Raw genomic sequence first — 25,669 nt, forward strand, 5'->3', positions numbered from 1 at the left:
AAAAAAAAAACATTTATTCACAGCTGACGAAACATTTTTAGAAACTTAGATCTAAAATGGCTATTCAAGCATCCACTAAATGCAAGACATTTTATATTATTGTTCATCCCATTCTTGCGGTGGAAGGGATGACATTTTAAAATAACTCTCTCTCTCTCTCTCTCTCTCTCTCTATATATATATACATATGTAGAGTTGTAGGTGACCGATTAGTTCATCGATCTCATGTATGTCGCGAATCCGGAATTAACGCAATACACGAGTGATAGTAGGTGTCAGGACATATCTAGATTCGAATTGACCAATCACCAACTGCTACGTGGTCATAATGGACCGAGTAATGACGGAGTTCAAGACATGGAATTATCTGGCCGGAGAATGATCCGAGACTGATCCACCTCCGACCAGCTCCCAAAAGAACCGGATCCACGCGATTCTCGCCGGATTCTGCCCCGCCGGACATGCTTAGGGGGCGAGGGGGCGGGGGCGGGCGGACGATCCGGAAGCGCTGGATGGCGTCCAAAAAGAGCATCAAGATCCTCCTCACCCTCCTCACCGCCATCACTCTCGCCTCCTTCGCCCCCGCTCTCACCCCTCTCCCCGTCCTCTCCTCCTCTCGCCACCATCTCTCCTCGGTACGCCCCTTTCTCCGCTTTCTACTCTTCTCTGTATCTCTGGACGGGCAGCTAAAACCCTAACTTCGGAGCAACTCCCGCAACCCCGATTTATTTCCTCGTGCTCTGTTTTCCAATCAAGAATCGCGCACATTCTTGATGCGATCTTTTATCGTTAATATGCTTCTGGAGCAGGGCAATGCTCGAGGGTTCTGGATAGCTGATGACATGTTTTGGAAAGATGGCCGACCTTTTCAGATCATCGGCGGCGATGTGCATTATTTTCGTGTTCTTCCTGAGGTTTTTGCGCCCCCCCCCCCCCCCAAATTACTCTCTCTTTATGCTGCTATTTGATTTTCGTTGCCTTACCAGGAAAGCCAGTGGATACTAGCATTATGATCTTAGTTTCATCGATCTTGGATATTTAATTCGCTCTCTTATCTATGCAGCATTCTGTCGGGATGTTGAACTTTCTCTCGAGGACGGTTAAATCAATTAGATAGTGAAAGGATCAAGTAACGTCCAATTATCGTCCCGAATTGCGTCATTCCTCACTAATATCTAGAAATATCAAGATATATATATATTTTTTAATTACTTGCCTTCTTTCTCTGCCAATTCTGAGTTCTCCAGTCAAAGTAATTAATGACATCCATGATGGCACCTGCTTAACTTCTTTCAAATTTGTAACAAAGAATTATTATTTTTCAAGAACTGCATTAATGGTATTGCTGCAGTATCAATCATAATCGCATCAATGAATTTCTGTATATCCTTTGATTTTGCATTATTTACTTTCTAATTAATAGTTTATTTTAATTTTTACTCCTTTTTTTTGGTTTCCTGTGCTATATTTATGTGCAGTACATGCTTTCTATGTGCAGTACTGGGAAGATAGACTTTTAAGAGCCAAGGCACTCGGCTTGAACACCATCCAAACCTACGTTCCTTGGAATTTACATGAACCAGAACCCCAGAAATGGGTTTTTGAGGGTATTGCAGATATCGAATCGTTTTTGAAGCTTGCACAAGAATTAGGTTTTCTTGTCATGCTACGTGCAGGACCCTACGTCTGTGCAGGTGAGTCACACCTATCCCCTATAACAATTTGTGAACCAGGTTGCTGTTCCTTCTGTTATTTGTTAATCGTGCAACTTTTAGCAATTCATTCTATTTTTTCTGCCCATGTCGATATTTTGAGCTTTGGTCCCATTTCCATATCCAGCAATGGTGGTGCCACGTCCTGATAGGAGACGATATGATATGCCAGATATAGGAATTAACATCGAAACTATGTAGATAATCTGCAGTGCAAAACTGATTTCATGAATTACTTTACATTTGTATTGACCTGTTCAAAGGTCATATTGACGTACACTTTTTTAGCAGAGTGGGACTTTGGAGGTTTTCCTGCGTGGTTGCTAGCTATAGAACCAGCTCTCAAACTGAGATCATCAGATCCTGAATTCCTTCAGTTGGTATGTCCTTTATTCTCTGACCATGTGAACTTTAGATGATGAGTTACTTTTTCATCCATAATCTATGCTTATGATTTTTTTTGGTAAGTGGTTATCATGTGACTTTTAGATTTAAAAACTGATGAATAAAAAAAATATGCTCAATTACTTTATCGTCAGATTCTTTATAGAAATTGTATATTTTCATTTGTTCTCTTTCTACAGCAAAGCTCAAGTAAAATAATGTAGTTTGTGAAATGTTGGCTGTTTCTTTGTGTCTCAATTTCCTTGTTATGATACATATACAGTTCTACTGAGTAAGGAATAATTGATTTTACTGCATTTTTCTTAAATAAATGAGAACTCCGTAATTCATATATAAGATCATACTTTTTCTTTTGTCTTTTTCTTTTTGACATTATCAAGTGTGGAACTTAACCCTGCAGAGAACAACTGATAGATCAAATTTCTATATATGTTTTTTTTTTAAATTTACAGGTCGAAAGATGGTGGGGAGTTTTGCTTCCAAAAATGTCTCCTCTACTGTATGAGAATGGGGGTCCTATTATTATGGTTCAGGTGACTGGATTGATTCCATTTATTCTTAACTGGTTTTGCAACCAATTTTTTGGTTAGTTTAGTAATATGTAAAAGTGTAGCCATTTGATGACTCTCTTTTACCAATAATCTAACCTGATGGCATTTTTGCCAGGTAGAAAATGAGTTTGGATCATATGGGGATGACAAGAAATATCTCCATCACCTAGTGACTTTGGCCAGAAGGCACCTTGGGAATGATATTGTTCTGTATGTGATTTCCGTTCCTTTTAATATTGTATTTCCATGAATTGAACATGAATCCTCCACCTGGTTTAATATCCTGGATTTCTTCATTCAACATTCCTATGTCAGACTAATTTGAGTATTCATGCCTTCCGAGGTGGCAATGGATTCGGGTTTTGGCTGGGTCAATTTTCCATGTCCAGGAGAATTTACCCAAACCCGATCCATCCTTTCACTTGTGGTGGCTTGAAAGCAGCAACCCTAACCTGGCATACAAAACTTATGCAGAATAAACTCATATGATAAATGAATGTAGCACAACAAGCTGACTGCTGATGTGCCAGATGCATTTTATACGAACTTTAAATAATGCGAGTTTTCAATAAAGTGGTTTACTAGTCCAAATTTAGCATTATTTGAAGGAACCTTATGTTGGTGCTTTCCCTGAATTCCCTATTTTTCATTGACTGGTGATGATCTGGTGCACTAAGTTTTCTAGACCACTTATTTAGTACACATAAGTGCAATATTTATGAGTCAATTTTTTAAATATATTCAATTTAGTTAGGCCCATTTAAATGCAGTAATAATAGGAAAGTATCACTCTTTGTACTCTCTATCTAACCAGCTGGATATTATGGTTTTCAGGAGATGAGTGGATCACATTTTTATAAAATTCTTTATCATACATTTTGCTTTGATATCTAACCATCTGGTTATAGCACCTTTTTGACTTCTCTCTTCTCCAAAATTCTTTATCGCATTTTCTCCTTATTTTTATTTCTTCATTAGTTCTTTTTTACCATGTCATTATACGCAGACGAGTAGATATATAACAAAGGATTCACGTCCTATCAATCCCAGTGCATCCTGCCGGTACTATACTATTCCGATGAGAGAATAATACTTGAGATGCCCATGGGATGCTGGTTGGTTCATGAACTGGGACATCCTTTCCATCTTGGTCAATATTGGTTGGGACATGCCAGTAAGCTAGCCAGGACAGCCAGTTCTTCCTTACAAAAAAGGAATGTCTGCTGATGTCTCTCTTTTGTCCATTTGGTTTAGTCATGGGAGGGAGCTCAGAGAGGAAAAGAGAGAAAGAGAGAGAGAGAAAGAGAGGAAGGGAGAGAGGAAGAAGGGAAAGGAGGTGTTAGATCTAGCCTCCCCTCTTTTAGATTCGGCCTCCTCTATGCGAAAATCATCACCCATGCAATAAGGTCATCCACCCTCCCTTTGTAGCCACTTATTTGATTGAAAATTACAAAAATAAGAAAAATTATGCCAGATTTTTCTGTTTGGTGTAAAATTTATATATGTTATAGGGTGGGAATCAACCTACAAGATGATATCTTTTGTTCTTTAATGTGTATTTTATTCTTTATACATTTATATTTCTTTGGAATAAATTAATTATTAAAATAAGACAGAAAAAATTCAGGAAGAAAAATTTGTAGCATGTTTCCACTTTTAATGAGCACATGCTACTACATTGCTGCCAGATCTGGATCAATAACCATACCTATTTAATTGGCTAAAATGGTCGTAACCCTGAACAATAAAAACCATCTGTTTAAGAAAAAAGCCTCAGAGGCATCCTGGTACCATATATGATGCCGGCCTTTCTTGAGTGTCAAGAGGGGAGCATCCTGGTACAGAGGACCAGACCGGTATGAGTGCTGGCACCAGATCTTGAATCCTTCGTTACAAGTTACAACTAAGATAAAACAATGAAAATTTCTTGGAAACTACAACAATCAGAAAGTTTGTAACAAATTTATCCTTGTACTATTTCACATCTTGGGTTAAATGGTGGACTACTTTTGATGCCTTTGGCTCAGAGAATCTTGACATTCCTTTTATTGCCGTGAAGAAAGTGCCTTGCTGTGTTTTGTGTCATGTCCCATTGTCCAGGTTGGTTGGCACTCAAGAAAGATTGAAATTTGAAGTTGCTAGATGACTTGATGGTGTCCTAATAATGGTATATCCAGATAAGAGCATTTTCTATTACCATTCGCTACCATAAAGGCAGATTTTTGCGTAAACAAAACCTTGCAGATTTTTGCGTAAACAAAACCTTGCAGATCTTGAGTTTTTAAAACTAAAGAAGTCGGCTGGTCCCAGTAAACAATGATGTGCTGCTTCAGCAAGCATACAAGCATTTAGAAGTCATGAAAAATTAAGTCATTTATGAAAGTACTGACCACAAAGTTCTTCCAATATTGCATTTATAGACATATTTGTTCTTATAGATAATATATATACGTTTTGCACTTCACATGAAAATAATTGACTTTCCATGTATTACATCAACTGCATCCCAAAATGCTACTATAATTTAGAAGTCATATGCTAGGCTAAACTAGTTAACCCTAGCTAGTGGATTGCTGCATTATTCACTGTCAAATATCCTCACAAGTTTTCATACACTTGAAGTATTTTCACTCACATCAGCACTCTAGAAGCTGCCAAGCTTCTATATATGTGTTTACAGTTTTACATGCAAGAATATGTGAGAGAACTCTAGAACTCCCCAGGGTGGTAAAACTCATAACAACAGTCTCTTATAAACTTTGTCTCGATGTGCTGTGTATTTATGAGGCTTGACTTCTTTACTTCCTGCTATCTTGTTATTTAGGAACTAAAAATTGTAGTACAAGTTAATTATATTCTTGTCATAGCATCCAATTCATTTATATTTTTTTACTTAAACTTATATTACTGCATTGCTGGTGAGGGGCCATCTATGTGTTGCCATCATTGACTGAAGCCTCTTATGTCAACTTAGGGAATTGATCAACAATTAGATGTTTGCTTTATTCTCATGTTGTAGGTATACTACGGATGGTGGCTCTAAAGATGCACTAGAAAAGGGAACTATTCCTGAGGAGGGTGTTTTCTCAGGTGAGTCTAGTGGTTTGATGTTGCTTTTATAAAATCTCACCAAAAAGCAAAACCATGCATTCTTAGTAATCCCAAAATCTAGAATTCATCTTTTCCAGGCTTGCTATTCTTATATATTTGTATCATGTGACAATTAATTTATGTTTCCATATAAGATCTTTTCCTTAATTTATTCCCCATTGTATATGGTGAAACAGCTTGATTTAACATATCTTCAAAGCAAGAAAGACTGTCAGATCAGAGAAAGGTTCTTGAAGCACTCATCATTCTTTGATGTGGAACTTTTAATTATCAAAAGGACTAGAGATATCATTCTTGAAGGAATACATGATAACCCACAAGTCATTTGATTCAGTTTGCATTCATTGCTACATGCTTCACTTTGGGAAGAAGAGGATGTTTGAAGAGGACACTGAAAACATATGCATTGGCTGACACAACAAGAGGCCATGTTGGACTTCTTAGGCATTTTTTTTTCTAAGCAAATTGTGTTTCATAATAAATGTTTTTATCTTTAATCTTCCATATTTTTTAAATAAGTTCATTTAGGCTTGTTTGCAGCACTTTTATTTCTTGTTTCTATTATTAAAAATAAAATTATAGAAATTGAGAAAAATTCATGTTTGGTACTATTGCCTTTATTTTCTACTTTTTAAAAGTCACTTTCATTATTTCCAAAAAATGAAAGTAAGAAATCGTTTTAATATTTTCAAAAAAAAAAAAGAAACTCATGTTTTTATACCACCACCACAATTGTTGCTTCCCCCACCACTATTGCAGCTGCCACTGCCACTGTTGTTGCCACCATCATCACTGCTTCCACCAAATCGCAGGCACCTCCACCACAACCACCACTGTTGCTGCCATTATCACTATTGTTGCCACTTACACCACACCACTGCCACTATCAACATCGCCTCTGTCGCATTGTTGATGTCATTGCCTCCACCACACAACAGCCGCCATCATCATCACTGCCACTATATCACCATGAAACTTTCCACCAACACCAGTGCTGCCTCCACTGCCTTTGCTGCAATTACTATTGTCTCCACCCCCATCACCCTGTTTGTTTTTGAAAAATAATTGACTATACCATGCATGTTTACATGTAAAAAAAAGGTAAAAAAATATAAATAGAAATACTATTTTTCTATTTATGAAAATAGAAAAAGTGAAAGTGATGCGAAACGAGACCTTGTCATATTAGTGGAAGCTCTATTTTGAATGCAAGAGGTCATAGGTTTGAGTTGTAATCCTCTATTGGAATTACGCTAGTAATTCCAATAAACTTTGTCAAAGGATGGTAGCGCAAGCCAAGTTCTGAAGGGTGCATTTTTTTCCATGCAATTTGATTGCTGGCATCATGGTGCTTAGGCTTGTTATGGACAAAGTGAAATAGGATAACTCTCAACAGGGCCTCATACTAAGGCATATAGACTATAGAGAATAGAAAATGAACTCCTAACTTTACTCAGATGCTGGATAAAACCTTCTTAAAATGGAAAAAAGTTACAAATTATTTGAGAGCATAACATGTGAGTCTTGAAAGATTTGGAGTCGGTAACATCCTGAGTCAAAAGTTTTTAGAACAGGCTTATTTGTAGAGCATAACATGTGAGTCTTGAAAGATTTGGATGACAGATAATTTTGCTTTCGTCCCATGTTGGACGATCTAAACATTCTTGGTGACAATAAAAACGTGTGGTGCATAAGGGCCTAGGTTAAGTGATTGCAAGCTACAAATTATCTTTAAGATCTAGAAATAGTGTGCCTAGGCTTGTCGTATTGTCTGAGAAAAATAGTAGGGAACTTATAAGATCCTTTAGTGAGGAGGTCTGATGCTTGTTGATCTTTAGATCTCTTTTGTTTTATTTATCCTTGAGATAATCAGCAAAGTCTTGCCAATGCCAGAGCATATAACCAAATGGAGTCCGTTAATCCATTTAGGTTATCAGGTTTCCTATCTCCTTGATGATGTAACACTAAGTCTCAGAAGGAACTAAGCCATTGTTGCTGTTATAGACACATACCAGCCATTCATTCATTTCTTCCTTTTGTTATGGCTGGATTGTTGGCGATTCTTCGGCATTTTCATATTTACTATAGAGTGCAGAATATATTCTTGGTGCAGGATGTATAGTGAAGATGCATAGAGTTCATATTTCATGCTCTGTGGAAATTAAAATTTCAACTGCACTAGGAAGGTGTTTGTTGTATATCTTGTGTCATCATTCACTTTTTAACTGGTTGGCTTTAATGGTTGATATGCAGCTGTTGATTTTTCAACTGGTGACAATCCATGGCCAATATTTAAGTTGCAGAAGAAGTACAATGCACCAGGAAAATCGCCTGCTCTATCATCGTCAGTAGACTTATCCCTTTTTCAATGCGACATTATTTCATAAAGTATTACTAGTGATTCTTGTTTTGCAGGGAATTTTATACAGGATGGCTTACACATTGGGGAGAGCAGATTGCAGAAACTGGTGCCAGCTTTACAGCTGCAGCCCTGCAAACGATTTTATCTCGAAATGGTTCTGCAGTACTCTATGTATGTTGTAGTCCAAATTTTGGAAATGGATTTATTGGTTTCACATGTTCTGTTGGAATGATGTAACTTTTTAGATTTTCAGATGGCTCATGGTGGAACCAATTTTGAGTTTTTCAATGGTGCAAATACTGGTCAGAATGAATCTGATTACAAGGCTGACCTCACTTCTTATGATTATGTAAGTAATGCTTCTTATGATTACAAGACTGTTTGGAACTTTAGTTATAATACTTCATCAAACTCTCCTGCTATCCAGGATGCTCCAATCAAGGAGTCTGGTGATGTGGACAACCCAAAGTTCAAAGGCATGTCCTGGTCAACTTAATCTTTCAACCCTTATACATCTTTAGAATCTATTATTACTGGAGATTGTTTGCATTTTCCTTCTTTAATAAAAGTATACAATGCTTAAGACATGATTTTTTTTCTTCTTTTTGAACGTAGCGACTCATCGATCTTCTCTTGCTGGTTGCATCAATATGATGTCTTTTCAATTGAAATAACAACAATATAAATTTTTAGCCATTGAAATGACAGTTCTGGCAAGTTGTATTCACATGAAAATTGTGAATGTAGGTGGAATGCCTTCTTTATTTTGAGTCTTTTAACTCCAGCCAAGCCCAACTAAAACCATTGTAACATGATAAAAAAATAATTACTCTCTGCTATTGTATTTGATAATTGATATCAAAAATAGTTTCAATATGGTTTTTAAGAATTTTATCAATTTCTAGATTCAAGCAGACCAAATACGAAAGAGGGCATTAACTAGTTCAGTAAGAAATTTAGATGGAGCAGTGAGCTAAAATGCCAACAGTATGAGCATTTCAAAGCTTAAAAGCATCTAAAAGTAAGGTGTGGTAGCCAATATCGTAGTTGGAATAAATTGATAGTAATCGAAGTATTCAACTTCAGTCATATCCATTTACATTAATAGCTATCTTTTTCCATCTTGAATGTACACTCTTAAAATGTCACTGTTATGCTATTCTATGTTGAGAAATGTATATTTTTGTCAAAGCTGGCCAATCATATCATTTGAGATCGCCTCTGAGACTCAGCACTTTGGGCAGCACAGTTACACTGCTTTGATGCACTCATTAACATATAGGGCCTATGGTCTGGTCTACCTTTTACAGCATTGTCATAACTATATAAACATTCTTAGTGTTTAGTACTCATTGCCATTACCTCATGTAAATAGAGGTCTCACAAAATTCAACTTTTCTAATTTATTGCGATATTGTGCAGCGTTAAGAAGAGTCATTGAGAAATATAGCAGCGTAGCTCTTCCCCCAGTTCCTTCCAATAATAAGAGGGCAAGTTATGGGCTTTTTAAGGTTAGCAAAATTGCTTCCTTCTTTGAGGTCCTTGATACCATATGTTCTCCAATGGAGGTGGTTGAAGCAGAACATCCCCTTGCAATGGAGTCGGTAGGCCAGGTAAAAGCCATCTGTAGATAGATGTTGTAAACATCTTAGCTGGCGATGGTTTCTTTTGCAGCTCTTGATTGGTTGGAGTTGTTTGATGACCTTTAATTAATCTCTGATGTAATCCACTTGTCATCCAGATGTTTGGATTTGTATTATATGTGACAGAATACTCCCAAAAGGAAACAAGTAGTATTCTTTCAATTCCCAAGGTTTGAAAACCATTCTTTATAAAAAGTGAAGTTTATAGTTCAACTGGTTTCTCAAGATTCTTTGCAATCTCTGACATAAGATGTTATATCCTCAATAGTAAGCAATCTATACAATTTAATATCTTATCTGCAGGTGCGTGACAGAGCCCAAGTGTTTGTTTCATGCTCAATTGATGATAAGGGAAGTCCAAGATATGTTGGTGTAATTGAAAGATGGTCAAACAAGGCACTTGCAATGCCCAAAATCACTTGCTCTTCTAACATCAGCTTATTTGTTCTGGTAACTATTTCTTGTCTCCAATATTAAATAGATTGATGTTCCCAGTTTTATAGATTTTGACCCTGATAGGTCTTGTTTATTTTGCTTATGCTTATGATTTGAATGGCTATTCAGTGAGAGTGATTTATACTGTTTTGGTAAAAGAGGAACACTTAGGCACTGTAATACAGTGTTACTCCATGGTTGTTGTGGATAATACAATGTTTCCCCATCATTCAGTCATCATTGCCACCCCATAGTCACTTCAGATGCGATGATGGATTATCAGGGACTGTGCTACTGTTGCTGTTAGATGGCTGTCAACATAAAATGAAAGTATAAGCTGTAAAAGCCATCTTTGCTAGATCATATACCACTAACATCTAGCGACATTGCTGTCTGTCTTCAATAACATTCATTGAGAGGCCAGCTATTTGACAGTTATTCTGGGGAAGAGCTAGCTAATCAGGCAGTGCAATATGTGGCTTATTTTAGCTGGATAATACTCTCGTGTCATTTCTTCTGCCATTCTTTTCTTCTCCCAATCTTCTAAGAGGTGCTTTCTACACTTCTTGCCTTCTATGTCTATTGCTCTCTCTCTCTCTCTCTCTCTCTCTCTCTCTCTCTCTCTCTCTCTCTCTCTATCACACACAGACACACAACTTGTATATCTTCCCTTCATATCTTTGATCATTTGAAATGCTGCTCTGCTAATTGGAATCTCTTTGCTAAATTGCTATGTATTTTGGCCAGGGGTGGCATCGAAGAAGCTAATTATCTATCATTGTGCCCATATATAGTGAAAAGATCCTTTGTGCTGTTAATTGTCACTAAGTTGGAATCTCCTACCTATATATATTCTTTTCCTTTTGAGTTATTCTGATTCGCTGTTGCTTTCTGATCTCTTTGATTTCAGGTGGAAAATTTGGGTCGTGTAAATTATGGGCCATACATGTATGACAGGAAGGTAAATTTCTCTGCAGGCAAAAATGGTTTTGATATGAAATATAAGTATACTTTGTCTTTTGCATTCAACATACTTTAACCATCTGAGCAGTTCAGAAGAGGAGCCAAATTGTATGGCTGTATGCTTAACCAAAACATCAATCTTGTTGTACAGAATATCCATTCTGTGGCCACTTGTTGAATCAAACGCAAATGTAAAAGGCATTTTTAAAAGAAAAACCAGATAATGGTTAATAGGACAGACTTCAATTTAGATGGCCCACCATGAATTTTGCTCCAATGAGACTTGGTCTCCAATCCTACTAGCAGGTTGTTGGTACACTGATGAGAGTGAGCGCATGCATGAGAGAGAGAGAGAGAGAGAGAGAGATGTGGATAGTACCATAAAACAGGGTTGGCAGAGCCATCCCAAACCGGATGGTTCCGGTCGTACCGACGCCAGGATGGCTTCAGCAACAAAAACGAAATCCGTTGCCAGAGAGGGAGAAGGAGAAGGAAAGAGAGGAAGAGAGAGAGACAGAGAGAGCGGGGGAGGGAGGTAGGGAGAGGGAGAGGAAGGGAGGCCGGCGCCGGAGCGGGAGGCAGAGACTGCGGCCGGGTCCCCTATTTCGTTCGAAATAGGAGTCTGACCGCTAAAAAATTTTGTGATTTTTAAGTGAAGCTTCCGACGGCCCTCCGCCAGCCTCCGCCACTCTTCGCCGGCCTCCCTCCCTCTCTCCCCATTCTCTCTCTTTTTTTCTCTCCCGTTCGCCCTCTCCCCCGCCTCCTCTACTATGTCGATACAAGCCCGGCACGGCACGGCGCAGGCGCATGCCGTCGGGCAACTAGTCCGGTGCCTGGTACGAACACAACAGACCATGCCACAAAGACTTCTTGATGAGAAAATCTAGAGAAGACATGCCTATGCTTGATGCAATATTCCTTCAGGTTAAAGAAAGCCTGGAATGGCAGCATACTTGTCAACAAGCAAGGCAGCAGGGATCTAGAAAACTGCATCAAAAAATCAATGCAATTTGATTTCACATAAAATGTGGAGGTAGACTTTGTGCTATTCTACATTGTCTCAGGTGTTCGCTCAGATATTCACAAGCAAGAATTTGTGTTCTTTTAGATCTTTTGAATTTGTTTTAATATCTTGAAAAATGAAAAGTTCTGTTATTACTTATTTCCAGCATATCTAAGCTCGAGAATTAATAATGCTTCTGTGATAGCATTCATTATGGCTCTTTATTCCAATTATATTCAATATATATTGTCTATTTTAATGAAATTGATGCACTAATCTCTCCTGATACTCAGGGAATACTGTCCCCAGTTATACTGGACAACATCGTTCTCCATCGGTGGAAAATGCATCCAATCTCATTTCAGAGATTTATTAATCATTCAAAAGATAATCCTATCATGCAAGTTGCCAATTCTAGAATTAATAAGATATCGATCCAGAATAGTCTGAAAGATCACTCCAGCAGGTTCTCATTTTCACTTAAAGGTAGTCATAGTAGCAGCTATTAGTTATCATTGCTATTTCAGCATTCTGTTAAATATATGTGAGCTTAGTTTGACTCTTATGTTTCAAGCCACAAAATATATATTTTTTCTTTTGCTTGTTTCCTCCCAAATTTGGTCAGATGCACGACTTTTTAATGACTGCCCAGATTATCTCTGTGCTTTCATGTGATCACAAACTTAATTTTCTGGTTGTAATTGAGCTTCCGTAAACATCATGCTTTGTATTTCGAGTAATCCCATTGGATTTCGTACCTGATATTCAATAAAGCAAAGAAATTATACTAATAATGATATTTTGGTATACATTGTCAGAATTATAATTTGAAGTCATGTTTACTACAATGTCAACCTTGAAGGAAAACTTCAAAGTTCTCTTATTTTATTGAACTAGACCTTTAGGACAAGTTATAGATTAATGTGCAGTTTGTGAAACAACATATGGGCAAATCAGAAGCCTAAAGGTAGTTTGGAGTCAGAGCTTTTTCGGTGCAATTTCAATAAATTTCTAGAGAGCATGCTAAGAATGTGTTCAATGTAAATGTGAACAGCAATCCATGATTCCATAACTTTGGGTTGGCTATGTAAGCTATCATGATAAGGATGTTGATTCAGCTTCTCATGTCGGCTAATGTCTATATCATTCCCATCAAACTAATAACTAAAGTTTTCTTTTTGTCCAGGATACTGTAAATTTACATGGAGGCTCCACACTTCCTTTAAGCATGACATAGAGTGAAGCCAAATTTATTTCTTAAATCTCTTATACTGCATTTGCTCAACCAAGTGACATTATTTTCAATGGCTCTGGGGCCGACCTGCCTTTTATTTAGTATGTGGGGCCTGCACAAATATAGGTTACTCTGTAAGCTGATTTGTTTCAGTTTAATTATGTTCTGTGTGACTTTTGGGGAGGCCCGAAGAAAGTACAGGACAAGGAATTGCTTTTCCTCCTAGGATTCTGAATGCTATGACCCTTTTTTAAGGATCTTGCATTAATTTGTCATTGGTACTAAGTATTTTGTTCATTGATCAGAAGCCATTAAAATGCTTTATAGTAGCTAGTACATATATACTGAGGCCCAACCAATTTTGGAGAAATGTCTTCCTAACAGCTCCCAGGCTTGAGCAAACTGTACTTGGATATTGCACCAAGTTAAATGGGGAATGGAAAATCTTGGGTCTATTAGTAATGCAACATTGCAAACTGAGTACCATACCATGAGATTTTTTGATCCTGCAAAAAGATCTTTGTTTTCGCGGCCTTCAATGATTATGTTAAGCTGCCATCAAGGTCAGTAAGGAATTCCTGATCATGATTTCAAGTACATGACTAAAGGCTTCTCAATCCTATGTAGTTACTGACACGGACACTTCGAGTATCCGACACCTAAGTTGCTGGAGTCAAATCACCAATAATAACTTGTCTACTGAGCCCAAAAACTGTCAGCCTTCCCAACACCGATATTCATCAGCAAAATCAACCTACAAGATGCTCCACCAATTGTTATTGTTAAATATTTATGTGATATTCATGTCAACAATGGACTGTATATTGACTGTATTTCTATCAGAAGCATGCATTCTATAGGCATTTATCATTTGGATGCTACTCATGATATTGTATGACCTTAAATTTTATTGTGACAGAGAGTATTTCAGAGGAACCAGGATTTTACAAAGGTCATTTCTATATAAATTCAATAAACCAAGTTAGAGATACATTCATATCATTTCGTGGTTGGAGCAAAGGGGTTGCTTTTGTGAACAATTTCAATATTGGGAGATTTTGGCCGGTAATAATGTTGATCTTTTGTTGTCAAAAATTAAGCATGTTTCTAATTTTACTATGTTCTCTAACAGTTTTGGTCCCACTTCTTTTTTCTTTCATTTCTTCACAAAAATGTGAATATATACCTGCAGTTGTTTGGACCTCAGTGCACCCTTTATGTTCCTGCACCAATCCTTCAACATGGAGAAAATGTTGTGGTACGTGTGACTTAACATCTTGCATTCAAAAATTTACTTTTCTAATACATGGATAATCCAAAAGTCTATCTCAATCATTCAAAATTTCAGCAGGCTTAGTAGATCGTGAATTTAAAATATGCTAAGCTTCAAGTATTTTAATTTTGCATCGACCTTTTTCTTCTTGCTCCTCACAGGTCATACTAGAGTTACATGCTCCCAATCCTGATCTCACTATCGAGTTGGTGGAAAATCCAGATTTTACATGTGGACCAAAACTTCATCATAAATGATCTCATGCATTTTCATCCAGAGGTACAGCTATGTGCATGAAAAGCTTGAGTGCTTCCCAAATTTTGTTGGTCTGGATTCTATATAAGCCATGTCACTCATAAAAAAAAAAAAAAACCCAACGAAAAGCCTTATTATGCAGTGAGTAAGCTGACCCAAATTTCTCCATCCGTAAGTGGTATTAGAGTGGCTGATGATCATGATAAGAAATCTTAGGAGTTTCAACTAAAGAATGAGCACAGGAAGGTCAAATATTAAAGGACGATGTTTTTTTTTTTATGGAGATTATTAAACGACAATGTTGAAAATTCAACGATTGTCCAAAATGCTTATTTGAGTTTTGCAAGTCTTGCCGGCACCGGAAGCAGTCTTATGGTATTTGTTGCGGCATTGTATCTAAGTATCAATATGAATATAATTTTGTGTATTAAAAAGCAGCAAAAATGTTTTCTCACCCTGTTATTTGTTCATTGATAATAATGATATCATGTATATTTCAAGGGCTAATAAAGGTCAAACAAAATCCCTTGGAGAGCTATTCATTTTGTTCTGGCAATGCTTTTTGACCACTAGAATGACCCGCCGATAGATTGAACTGGTCTGCACACATTCTCTTGGCTATCGATATGCTCCTACAGAGTTTTTCAAATTGCACCAAACTCTCTTTTGTCTGGCTGCAATATTTATTGGATGAGAGCAACATCTATTTACAACATAGTGCAATGCTGAAAGTGAATGATTATTGCTGCTCAAAAAGCAAGTCAATGATTTATTAATGGAGATCAATATGCCTAGGTTTGAAGCAGTTGCAGTGTTGCCGATGAAAGCTATTGCCACCCCAGCTGTGAGACTCAATATTCTAGAAAAAGAGATACATTACTTACCTTATTAACGAAACTAAACTACATGCCTAAATAATTTTGAAAATCCATCTCAAAACCTAAGGCCATTGGAAGTCATGAGGAGAAAGAAAAGGAACCAGTGATGGTCTAGTGGTGGTGATCGGCAGAACTTGTTGGCAGTGAGGTGAAAGGAGGTGTGAGGGGCCTTAGGAAAAAAAAAAAAGATGTGAGGGGTTTTAAATAGCTATTGGAGACTAAGTTTTCTAATTTTCATAGAAAATTGGGATAGAGAAGGAGTCTGTCTTCTACTCCAAATTAAATAAGGCTTTTTTTTTTCTTCTGATCTTCTACTCTTAGACGATCAGGGCTCTATTTTTTTGTTTTTGTTTTTGATCTCTTACTCCAAGTCGAATAGACCTTTTTTTTTCGGCCTCCTACTTCAAGTGCAAGAATTAATTTACAAAAGTAAGAATTATCTGGATATGGTAAATTTTGAGGAACTTTTTAGATCCCGATTGGAGCTTTTTAAATGGTCTGACAGTCATGAATCTAGCACCGAAAAGATGTGAGCAGGATTCAGTACTTGATCTCAGTTGATCGCTCTATCGATTTTTACTGTGCTTGCACAAATTTAAATTGTCAATTGTTGAATTAGTTGCCATCATGGTCTCCTCCTACATTGTAATATTATAGGCCATCAAATTTGAAAATCCAAACTGAAAAATATAATTTATAGTAGAAAAAATGCCTAGAAACTAGAATTCATATATTTGGTGATTTTTAATTTATGCATCAAGTTAGTACAAAAATGAAGAATATTAATTGTACTAGTATAGTAAACTACATGATAATATATATAAATTAAAAATCTATTTTATGAGTCATGATTTACATATTTTAAAACATAGATAGATTTAAATTTACTGAATTTTAATGATTATATTATCGTAAAACATGGTATCATGTTGTTAAAACTATTTATTTTGGCATTTACTTGATGATTAGGTTAGCTACCCACATGATATTGTTCAAGATGCCTAAGCACAATACACTGTTAAGAATTCTAGTGCGTGCCGGCTAAAATTGCACAATAAAAAACATATAAAAATCATATGGAATTCAAAGCATGCCGAATTTATCGTTAAGGGCTTGTTTGATTTGTGGAAGAAGAAAAAAAGAATGTGGTTAACAGAAAAAAAAAATGCTTCCTCTTTGGTTGAAGTTTTTAAAAAAAAAAGTTAAAAAAAGTAGCATTTTTATGAGAATAAAATTTTTATGTTTAATAAGAACGAAAAACTCATAAGGGGCGTGGAAAAGCTACTGGTTGAGAATTAAGATCTTTTTTTAAAAAAAAAGTACCATTAAGTCATCAAAATTAATAGGTAAGATATTTTTCTTTATTAAAAATATAATAGGTATTTCATATAATTTTTAAAAAAAAGTAGATGCTGAACCAAATATGACCGCCCTCACCATCACAAGCTTCTGCCTCAGTTTCTCTGTAAAATACAATAGACCCGATCTATACCGGCGGTGCTGGTCGCCATCAGACCTCAGTAATATACAACTCGAAATCCACCTTACTATTTATGCAATTCCACAAACATCACCACGAGGGACCCACCATGGGGCCATCACCTCATTGGTAGGTTAGAACTGGCTTCAAAACGTCAACCATGGTATAAACCTTTTGTGAACCTTGATTTACACCCTATTGCTTTAAAAGAGGAAGAAAAGGAAAGAAAACCGTAGAACAGATAGAATAATATACAGAGTAGCAACCAAGTTATTGGCATGCATCAGCATCCGCCATGCACTATATTTTCAAGTTTGATGTCACTCTTTTCTTCATGCATATCTTGCACGTCATGACACCTTAACAGACAATATATGGATATATATATATATATATATATATATATATATATATATATATATATATATATATATATATATATATATATATATATATATATATATAGTTTCGTGGTTATATCAACCTGAAACCTCTGTCCACGCCGTAGTTAATTTGACCCAAAACTGAAAAATTGATAGCGATGTAGTCACAAAATATCTCCAGCAAATCAAATTAGAAACACCAAAATCTTTGTCAACGGCGAGTTTGATGACAAGCAGACAAGCCAAGATTTGGTGGTGAGGCTCACGGAAAACATATGCCACTTGTCTGCATCAAATAAATTAATCGGAAACAACCAACTTAGACAGCTGTTATAAATGATTTGCCCAACGTGAAAACAGCTTCTACAATCCAAATGTCATTACGTTCACCCATTTGTCATATCCCCGACCGCCCTCTACCCCGCAGATGAATGAATAGATCATTACCTTTTACCTTCCCATTTCTTCGAAGTTGTGCTCCCTTTCTTGTTGCCATTGATCAAAGAAATTCCGGAGATGGATGTAGTCGAATTCCATGCATTATATATCGAAATGTTGGATCTCTATAGCACATATTGTTAAAATATTTACAAAAGAAGAGCAAAACAAGAGAAAGAGAGAGAGAAAAGTGATTTTAGTTTTCTATTCCATCATATTCGGTATATCTCAGGAATTATATATACTCGTATACATACTCCATACAAGAAAAATAATATAGAGTTATATAGAATCACACTAATGATGGAAAATATTACTGGCTAAAACAAGTTGCTATGCGATTTCTAAAATCACTTTAATAAGATCATAATAACAAAGAAAAATAATACTGACCGCTAATAAAAAAAATATTATGAATGATACAAGTTGTTACGTGATCTCTAAAATTATTCTAACACATATCATAAAGTTGGAGGCATGATGTCTGTTACCTACACTCACCAACACCCAATGATACCTCACACTTTATACATGTAGTCGGTTCAAAATAAGCATAATAGGCTGCTCGAGTATGCTATTATTAAAATCAAATTGCAAGTGCGGCATCTTTTTTGAGGTTCTTTTCTGAGATTAAACTCTTCATGTTTTGGATCCAAAAGGTGATGCAAACTTTTCTTGTTTTCTTGTAGAAAATGTAAGCCGTTCTTGTTGCTTTCGCAGTTTCTTTAATTAGTGATTGGCCGATGCTGTTCCGAAATAGACGTGTGGAACGCGAGATGGTGAGATAGAATTAACAAAGGGATGTGGGGCACAGAGCTAAAACATCATTAGTAAAATGTGTTTTACTTAGTTGCATGATTGAAAACAATATATTATTTAGTTTCGATTAGTTTGTAGGACATGTGTTGGTTGTGTTAATTGATTAGTGGAAATCATCGAAAGTAGAATCCCAAACAAGATTTGTGCTCCATAAAAGATACATCATCTTTCTTTTCGGGGTATTTGTATGTCTTATATTTTTCATTCAAAGCTTAGATTCACGCATCCCTCATGATTCCTTGTTGAGGTAAAAGACTACCACGAGAGGTATGTGCTGTTAATGTGTGATCATCACTAGTTTCCAAAATAAAAAAAACGTCTGTGAAAAGTGATTCAGATATTAAATGTTATTCAATCAAGCTATTAGGTTGTCTCATGTAATGCTTATGTACGGTTGACATTGGCTTAGAAAGTTGAAGAGTAAATAAAATAACAATCAGACTAACATAGAGATCTTAAGGTACCTTTGGGACCACCAATAATGGCTAGCGCAGTGGTTTGGTACATTCCTACGTAGCGTATACACAAAGATTCTAGCACAAAAATAGTATAGCGATGGCGAGAGATGGAGCAGTCTTTTAGGCTAAGTATGTTTTTAGAGAGACCAACAAATGTGGCTTCTTATGTGGCCTTCCACCCCGGAAGCACTCTGTGGGCTGGAAAAGAGAGTTGCTTATAACACTTCGTGACTTGTTGTTTTCTGATTTTATTGGATGTATTCATACTCATAATATATGAAATATCTGTTTTAGCAAAATTAAAAAAAAAAAAAAAACGGTATGATTATTTTGGAACCATGCATTGGCCCTCCATCAAAAAGAAAAATCATGCAACTATTTGGCATTGCCCTTCTTAATGAGACCCCAAGCATCTTTCATTCTTAATTGACAAATAAAAAATTAACTTCTCTTGTTGCTTGTTTAGTTGGCAAATAAGATTCCAATCCCGAGCTTCAAAGATGTACATATATTCTTACCTAACCATCCAAGCCATAGGAATATTGAAGTATTAAACAGTGGTAGAGATGAGAGATGAGAGATATTAAGCCTGGATTTATTAAAATAAATATAGCAGTGGGATATCCATACAAGAGTGGCAATCACCGCATGGTTACAGTTAATCCAATCGCAGCCGTCCATTTTCTATCGTCGTCGTCATCATCTCCAGAGGAAACGGCCCCCGGCGTCGAGAAACCGCAGTCTAGGCGGCGTCGGCGGAGGATTGGAACCGGTAGACCTTCAGGTGGGCCCGCGGAGCCACCGCCGCCAGGAAGATCCTCGCCGTCGCCTCGTGCGACACCGCCACCCCCTTCGCCTCCACCAGCGCCGCCGCCACGAACTCGTATCCCTTCCCCGATCCGTCGCCGCCCGCCGCCATGTATGCCACCGCCGCCGCCTGTATCGGCCCCAGGCTTGGGTTATACGCCGCCGACTCCTCGTACGACCCCGAGTACACCCTCCCCTTCCCATCCGCCACCGCGAATCCCGCCGGGCACTTGCTGTAGGGCGCGTGCGCCGCCCTCGCCGCCCCCTCCGCCGCCGCCCTCAGCCGCGCCTCCACCTGTCCCCCGATCCCGTTACATGTCCCGCCGGCGGCGGCCTCCGCCTCCTCCTCATCGTCCAAAAGGAAGATCTTGTTGTCGTGGGGCTCGAGGAGGAGGGGATGGTCCTTGTGGAGGAGATCGGGGGGGCCGAAGGGGCGGGGAAGGAAGGAACAGAGGGGGCGGAAGGCGGATCCGGGGCCGTCGGAGGTGACGAGGATCTGGATCTCCGCCGCCCCGCGGAGCTCCTGGAGGAACTGGCGGCAGTGGCCGCAAGGAGCGGAAGAGACGGCGATGCACCGTATCCCGGCTTCGCCGTGGATGGCGGCGTTTGTGACCAGGAACTGTTCGGCGTGGATGGAGTGGTGGAGCGGCAGCCCGGGGAACTCCACGTTCACCCCGACGAAGATCCTGCCGCTCGTTCCCAGTCCGACGGCCCCAACCGGGAAGTTAGAGATTGGCGGCCGGGCCAGCCTCTGGGCGGCGGGGACCAGCGTCGCCAGCAGCTCCGGCGCGGCGGCGACGCCCAATTCCTTCATCATCGCAGCCGCCGCCGCCGCCTCGATCACAAACCCGATCTCCACCGTCGATCTGGCAGTCTTTTCCTCCATCTCGAGGTAAGAAGACCGATAAAACTTTGACCCTATAACCGGAATTCCCCGAAGCGTGGAAAAGAAGAGATTTCGCTTCGCAGGGTAGGGGGTATTTAAAGGTTTCGAAAGGCGACGTCCTTTATTTTAATTTAATCTTTTATGAAACAAAAAAGGAGCCCCCTTTTCTGGGATTTAATTTAATTTTCTTATCTGATTTGGCTGTCTAAATTATCTTATAATATGCTCGTCACGTGAATGCCTAAAGGCAAGGCTCCAATGGCTGCTTTGCTCCTCTTCGTGGTGCTTTTCAGGTTGTGCATATGTATTGAAAGATAAATAAAGCTGCTAACTAAATCGTCTTCTATATTATTCAATACTTGAAAAAGACTCTTTGAACTCGGCAGGCTACTGTTCTCTCTCTACTTAGCTGTATTTTTTTACTTGATTGTTGGTTTTGCTCACGAGAGGCTAATATGGGCAGCCGGTGTATAAAAAAAAAAAAAAAATACTTTGTAGGGAGAGAGGATTTGGCCAGGTGTTGCGCATTTAGGTGGGTCGGATGAGTAATGGTCTGACCGGCATGGTACGTGGGGTGGGGGGTTTGTACGTAGGGGTCGCGTGCCTTCCAGCCAATATAATTGATAAGACTCTCCTCATCCAATGAATGTGGTCGACGTGGGCCTACGCACTCGGCTCGAAAGTGAAAGGTCCATGAAAGGAAGCACTTTGGAAGGTTGCTGACTACATTTTAGAAAGGCAATGTGATTGGATTTTTGTGGTGGTTGTGATGCATGGTTATTGAGTGGAGAAATTAGGCCAGCTCGGTTCCCGGCCCTCCAAATATTGATTGGAAACGTACTTGTGGGGAAAGACTGGGGCACACAGAAAGATTCCTGTGCCCAAACTAATATCAACCCTGATTAGGCAAAGAGTTTGCCGACACGTCTCATTCTCTAATCTTATTTAGAACAAGAGTTAAATAAGTTTTTGCTGGATATGATGTATTACGTGCTTGGACCAACCTTCTCAAGGTTACTTATGAAACCTTCCATGTTGAAGTGATTTTTCTTTTTTTTTTTAAAAAAAATATTGGATTAGAAAATGTATTTTCTACGGCAAGATGAATTTTGTGCCCTAGTAACACGTTGGAGATCAGGCTGATCGTGGGCCGGGCCTCGGCCGTAAACTCTATATATTTTTAATCGAGCTTTGGGCTAGGGTTATGTCGAATTTGATATTTTTTGCGCCCAAGCTCGGCCCATGATCAGCTTTAATCGGATAAATGAGACATAGTATTGCATTTGATGGTTTTATACCTACAAGCTTGTTAAATTTTTCGCCCATACTTGGATGCTTGTCCTTGGATGAGTTGCCGGAGCACTTTGATGTGTTGGTGGAGATGCAATTCTTTAGCAAATATTATCTGCTACTTAAGATATAGCTGGTGCTTGAGTGCTCCTGGCTTCTAAAGTTATGGTGCCTGGTATTGACACATTGGTTGCATAATGGCATTTAATTTATACATGAGGAAGCAGTATTAGATGGATTTCTGTGATTGCTATTAGTTTTTATTTATTTGAATACTAGATGCTAAAACTTGGACTAGGCTTTGCCCGGTTCTTTTTCTCGGTTGATGTCTTGCTCTTGTCTTTCTCTGAGACATTATTTTTTTTAGCTTTTCTATTTTATGTTTTATGAAAGCAGGGAAGGTCCGCCTCACCCAATGCTCCCAAAATAACCATGATAGAGATGAGGATGTTGGGTTCTTTGTGCTTTTCTGAGGATACAGGAGCCTATCTTTGCAGTTTGCTCACTTTTTCTTGCTATAATTTTGCTTGCATCCTAATTCCTACATTGGTACACATACTTGTGTATAATTACCAAATACTGTTTTGCTCCCTTTATCGGTTTGACACCCTTTCTTTCCCATATCAAGCATGTCCTAGTATGATTTAGACATAGAGCTGATCATGGGCCAGACCTCAAGCCTAAATTATATTCCTTTGTAGTCAGGCTTTATGCCGGCTTATTTAGAATTTGATATTTTTGTGTCCAAGCCCGACTCCTAATCGACTCTATATCAGATGCATTATTTATTCTTTTTCTTTTCGAACTGAACATAATTAGTTTATGTCTAGATACTTCTTTGAAGGTCTGGCATTTTAAGATTGTCGTAGAGTTTTGCAATGATAACTGGCGAAATAAATTACATACTATCCCTTATTGCTCGAGCATATGGTAAGCTAATTTAATGCCAAGTTACTTAATCTCATTTTGCGTTTGGCAACAAGAATCTCTTTGTTTGTGTACTATCCACAGTAACCCTTAGAATTGCAAATGCTTGATTAGAAAAGGAGAAGCACAGGAAGGGACCATGTTACAGATTGCCCGGGTCAAGCTAGAGAAATGAATCTTCTCTCAGCAAGAATAGAAAGCAGTAATGCTTAGCGGTCATGCTCTTAGGTAAGCCACTGACTTTGGATCTGCCTTACGACAAGATAGGAAGAGACTTTTAGTATGGAAAGTCGAACCTTATTCATAAGCTTCCACTTTTGCTGTTCTATGGCTTTGCTGGAGGTATGCCAACAATTTTTCGTGAAGAACCGCTCGCATAGAGTTCGGTGCTGCGAGGAAAACTAAGGTCAAAAGATTTCAAAAAGCACTGGAGCAACCAATGGGGCTTTTGAGGGCATTAATGGGTCAAGGGTTATTCAATGCGAAAGATTTTTCATTGTTAAGTTAAATTAGGGATAAAGCAGCCATTGTTGATGGTTATAGTTCCTGGGGAACAGGAAAGTTGTTTTATCTATAGTGAAGAGTAGTAAAGGAAGAAATTTAAATTTGTAATAATCATAATTAGCAACACATGTCAAGGAATTCTTCAACCAATTTCTGCTTTCTTGTTTCATAGATCTCTAGTCATTTATGGCTTAATATATTCCCCAAATCAGAATGTTTCAGGTGGTTAATAATAGATCTTTAGTCATTTAAGCTGCCTAACTATTCCCTCAAAATGTCACGATATCTAATCGCTTCTTGAAAGGTGGTTGCACCTGCCCAACCTTTCTCTAAAAAATTTTCAATAAATAAGCCACTTGTTGATTATGAATGAAATTTTAGTTTTTCTAAAATTTTGATTGAAATTTTACCTACAATGGCTACGCCACGCAGCATTTGACAAATTTGAGAAGGTTGCTTGAAACCTTTAAATTGTTTAATAACTTTAATATTATTTTATTAAAAAGTTTTTTATATGTTTTAGAAATTTTAAATTTTTAAATTTTATATTAATATTTATTTTGAATAAATTGACTTGATTTTCACATATATTCAATATGCGTTTTTATTATTTATGAATCCAAGAGACTTGCATATTTGTGTTTTGAAGAGCTTGATTGGCTCAATCAACCTGCCGTTTATTCTATAATGGGCTATCTATTCCTTTACCGAGTGGCCTAAAACTCCAGAAAATAAACTTTCTAATTCTTTATTTTGCTTGGAAATTATGCTAACAGCGTGATAATAAATCGAAGGCTTTCTTGTGTCTAGATCTAAGGAAAAAAAAAAAAATCTTTGTCGACTGATTATAGATTATTATTCATGCTCAGAGCCATACATTTTGGTCTGCAACTTCATGTTTCAAGTATTTTGTGATATAGTCTTTGTTATATCCATGACAATGGATCTAAAGTTCTTTATTATCTTTACATCAGCAACGGGCGGATTTAGTAACCTATTTTTCTTTTTGGAAAGAATTATTGAGCAGTTCTCTTTGAATCATTTCAATTATAATACAAAAACATAATTAGAACTATTAAAATATAAATAAAAGTCTTAAATATCTTAAGCCCTGCCTGCTTTTCTTAAACATACCGTTCATGGATAGCTTTAGTTGGACTCAAAATTAAATGAGTTGACTCGAGCCCGGCCGAATTATAAAACTAGCCAAGATAAGCTAAGCCTATCTCACTTATCTTTGGCTCGTTTACACGTCTAGATTTAATCCATTATACTGGATATGATAGCCACTAGTATGTTGGGTCATATATGCCCAAGGCATCAGCTCATCCATCCATTGCAACAATGGCCGCTAATATGTGTATAGGATCCAACCCTAGATAAATCTGAGGTTTTAGCTGGCAAAACAAGTGATCAAGTGTAGACGATGACACTAATTTGATCATGGCAAGATTGTGACACGAGCCCGCGATTAAAATGTTGAGTGAGTCTAGTGAAGGTTGGATTTGATTTGTTTTTTTGGTACAATGGTGGCTCACATGCTGTGAATCACAAGTGCCACAAGCTAAACCAAATTCATTACCTTCCCTGTTGAGAAACCATGATTGTATAATCCATCTTAAACTACACCTAACAAAGTGAGGGACAAATGTTTCCCAACCAATGCCTAATGTAGGCTCGGGGATCCCAATTAGAATATCTTGGAGGGTTTCCAAGGATGTTCGAGCCATTATGTAGTTGGCGAGCTAGACGAATCTCATCATACCACATCATTTTAATCATTTATTGCCACAACACCTACAAACATTTGTCTTTACATTCTCACATTTGGATCCACTATGTACATAATGAC

The 25,669-nt window shown here is 37.8% G+C and overlaps 2 protein-coding genes across 3 annotated transcripts; one reads left to right on the forward strand and one right to left on the reverse strand.

The window, feature by feature from the left end:
* Positions 1-197: 197 nt before the first annotated feature.
* On the forward strand, positions 198-15,401 carry BGAL17 (beta-galactosidase 17). 2 transcript variants are annotated; one of them, XM_039131259.3, is made up of 19 exons: positions 198-635; positions 810-914; positions 1,499-1,694; positions 2,004-2,092; positions 2,570-2,650; positions 2,784-2,878; positions 5,688-5,758; positions 8,033-8,123; positions 8,195-8,312; positions 8,395-8,490; positions 8,569-8,617; positions 9,564-9,754; positions 9,883-9,954; positions 10,088-10,234; positions 11,130-11,180; positions 12,479-12,671; positions 14,339-14,484; positions 14,612-14,677; positions 14,854-15,401. In XM_039131259.3, exons 1-19 carry the CDS (start codon positions 462-464, stop codon positions 14,947-14,949), a joined length of 2,127 nt encoding a protein of 708 aa, XP_038987187.2. In that variant the 5' UTR covers positions 198-461; the 3' UTR covers positions 14,950-15,401. The 2 variants fall into 2 exon arrangements, with proteins under 2 accessions (XP_038987187.2, XP_038987188.2); XM_039131260.3 differs by having other exon boundaries at positions 329-635; positions 9,564-9,652.
* A 4,576-nt stretch (positions 15,402-19,977) lies between these two features.
* On the reverse strand, positions 19,978-21,486 carry LOC103720300 (cytidine deaminase 1-like). The gene has a single exon (XM_008809948.6). The coding sequence runs from the start codon at positions 21,094-21,096 to the stop codon at positions 20,146-20,148; it is 951 nt and encodes a 316-aa protein (XP_008808170.3). The 5' UTR covers positions 21,097-21,486; the 3' UTR covers positions 19,978-20,145.
* Between the last annotated feature and the right edge of the window lie 4,183 nt (positions 21,487-25,669).

The sequence above is a fragment of the Phoenix dactylifera genome, chromosome 9 (genome assembly GCF_051530095.1).
Source record: "Phoenix dactylifera cultivar Ajwa chromosome 9, Ajwa_hap1_PhDact_Kaust_v1.1, whole genome shotgun sequence".
NCBI lineage: Eukaryota > Viridiplantae > Streptophyta > Magnoliopsida > Arecales > Arecaceae > Phoenix > Phoenix dactylifera.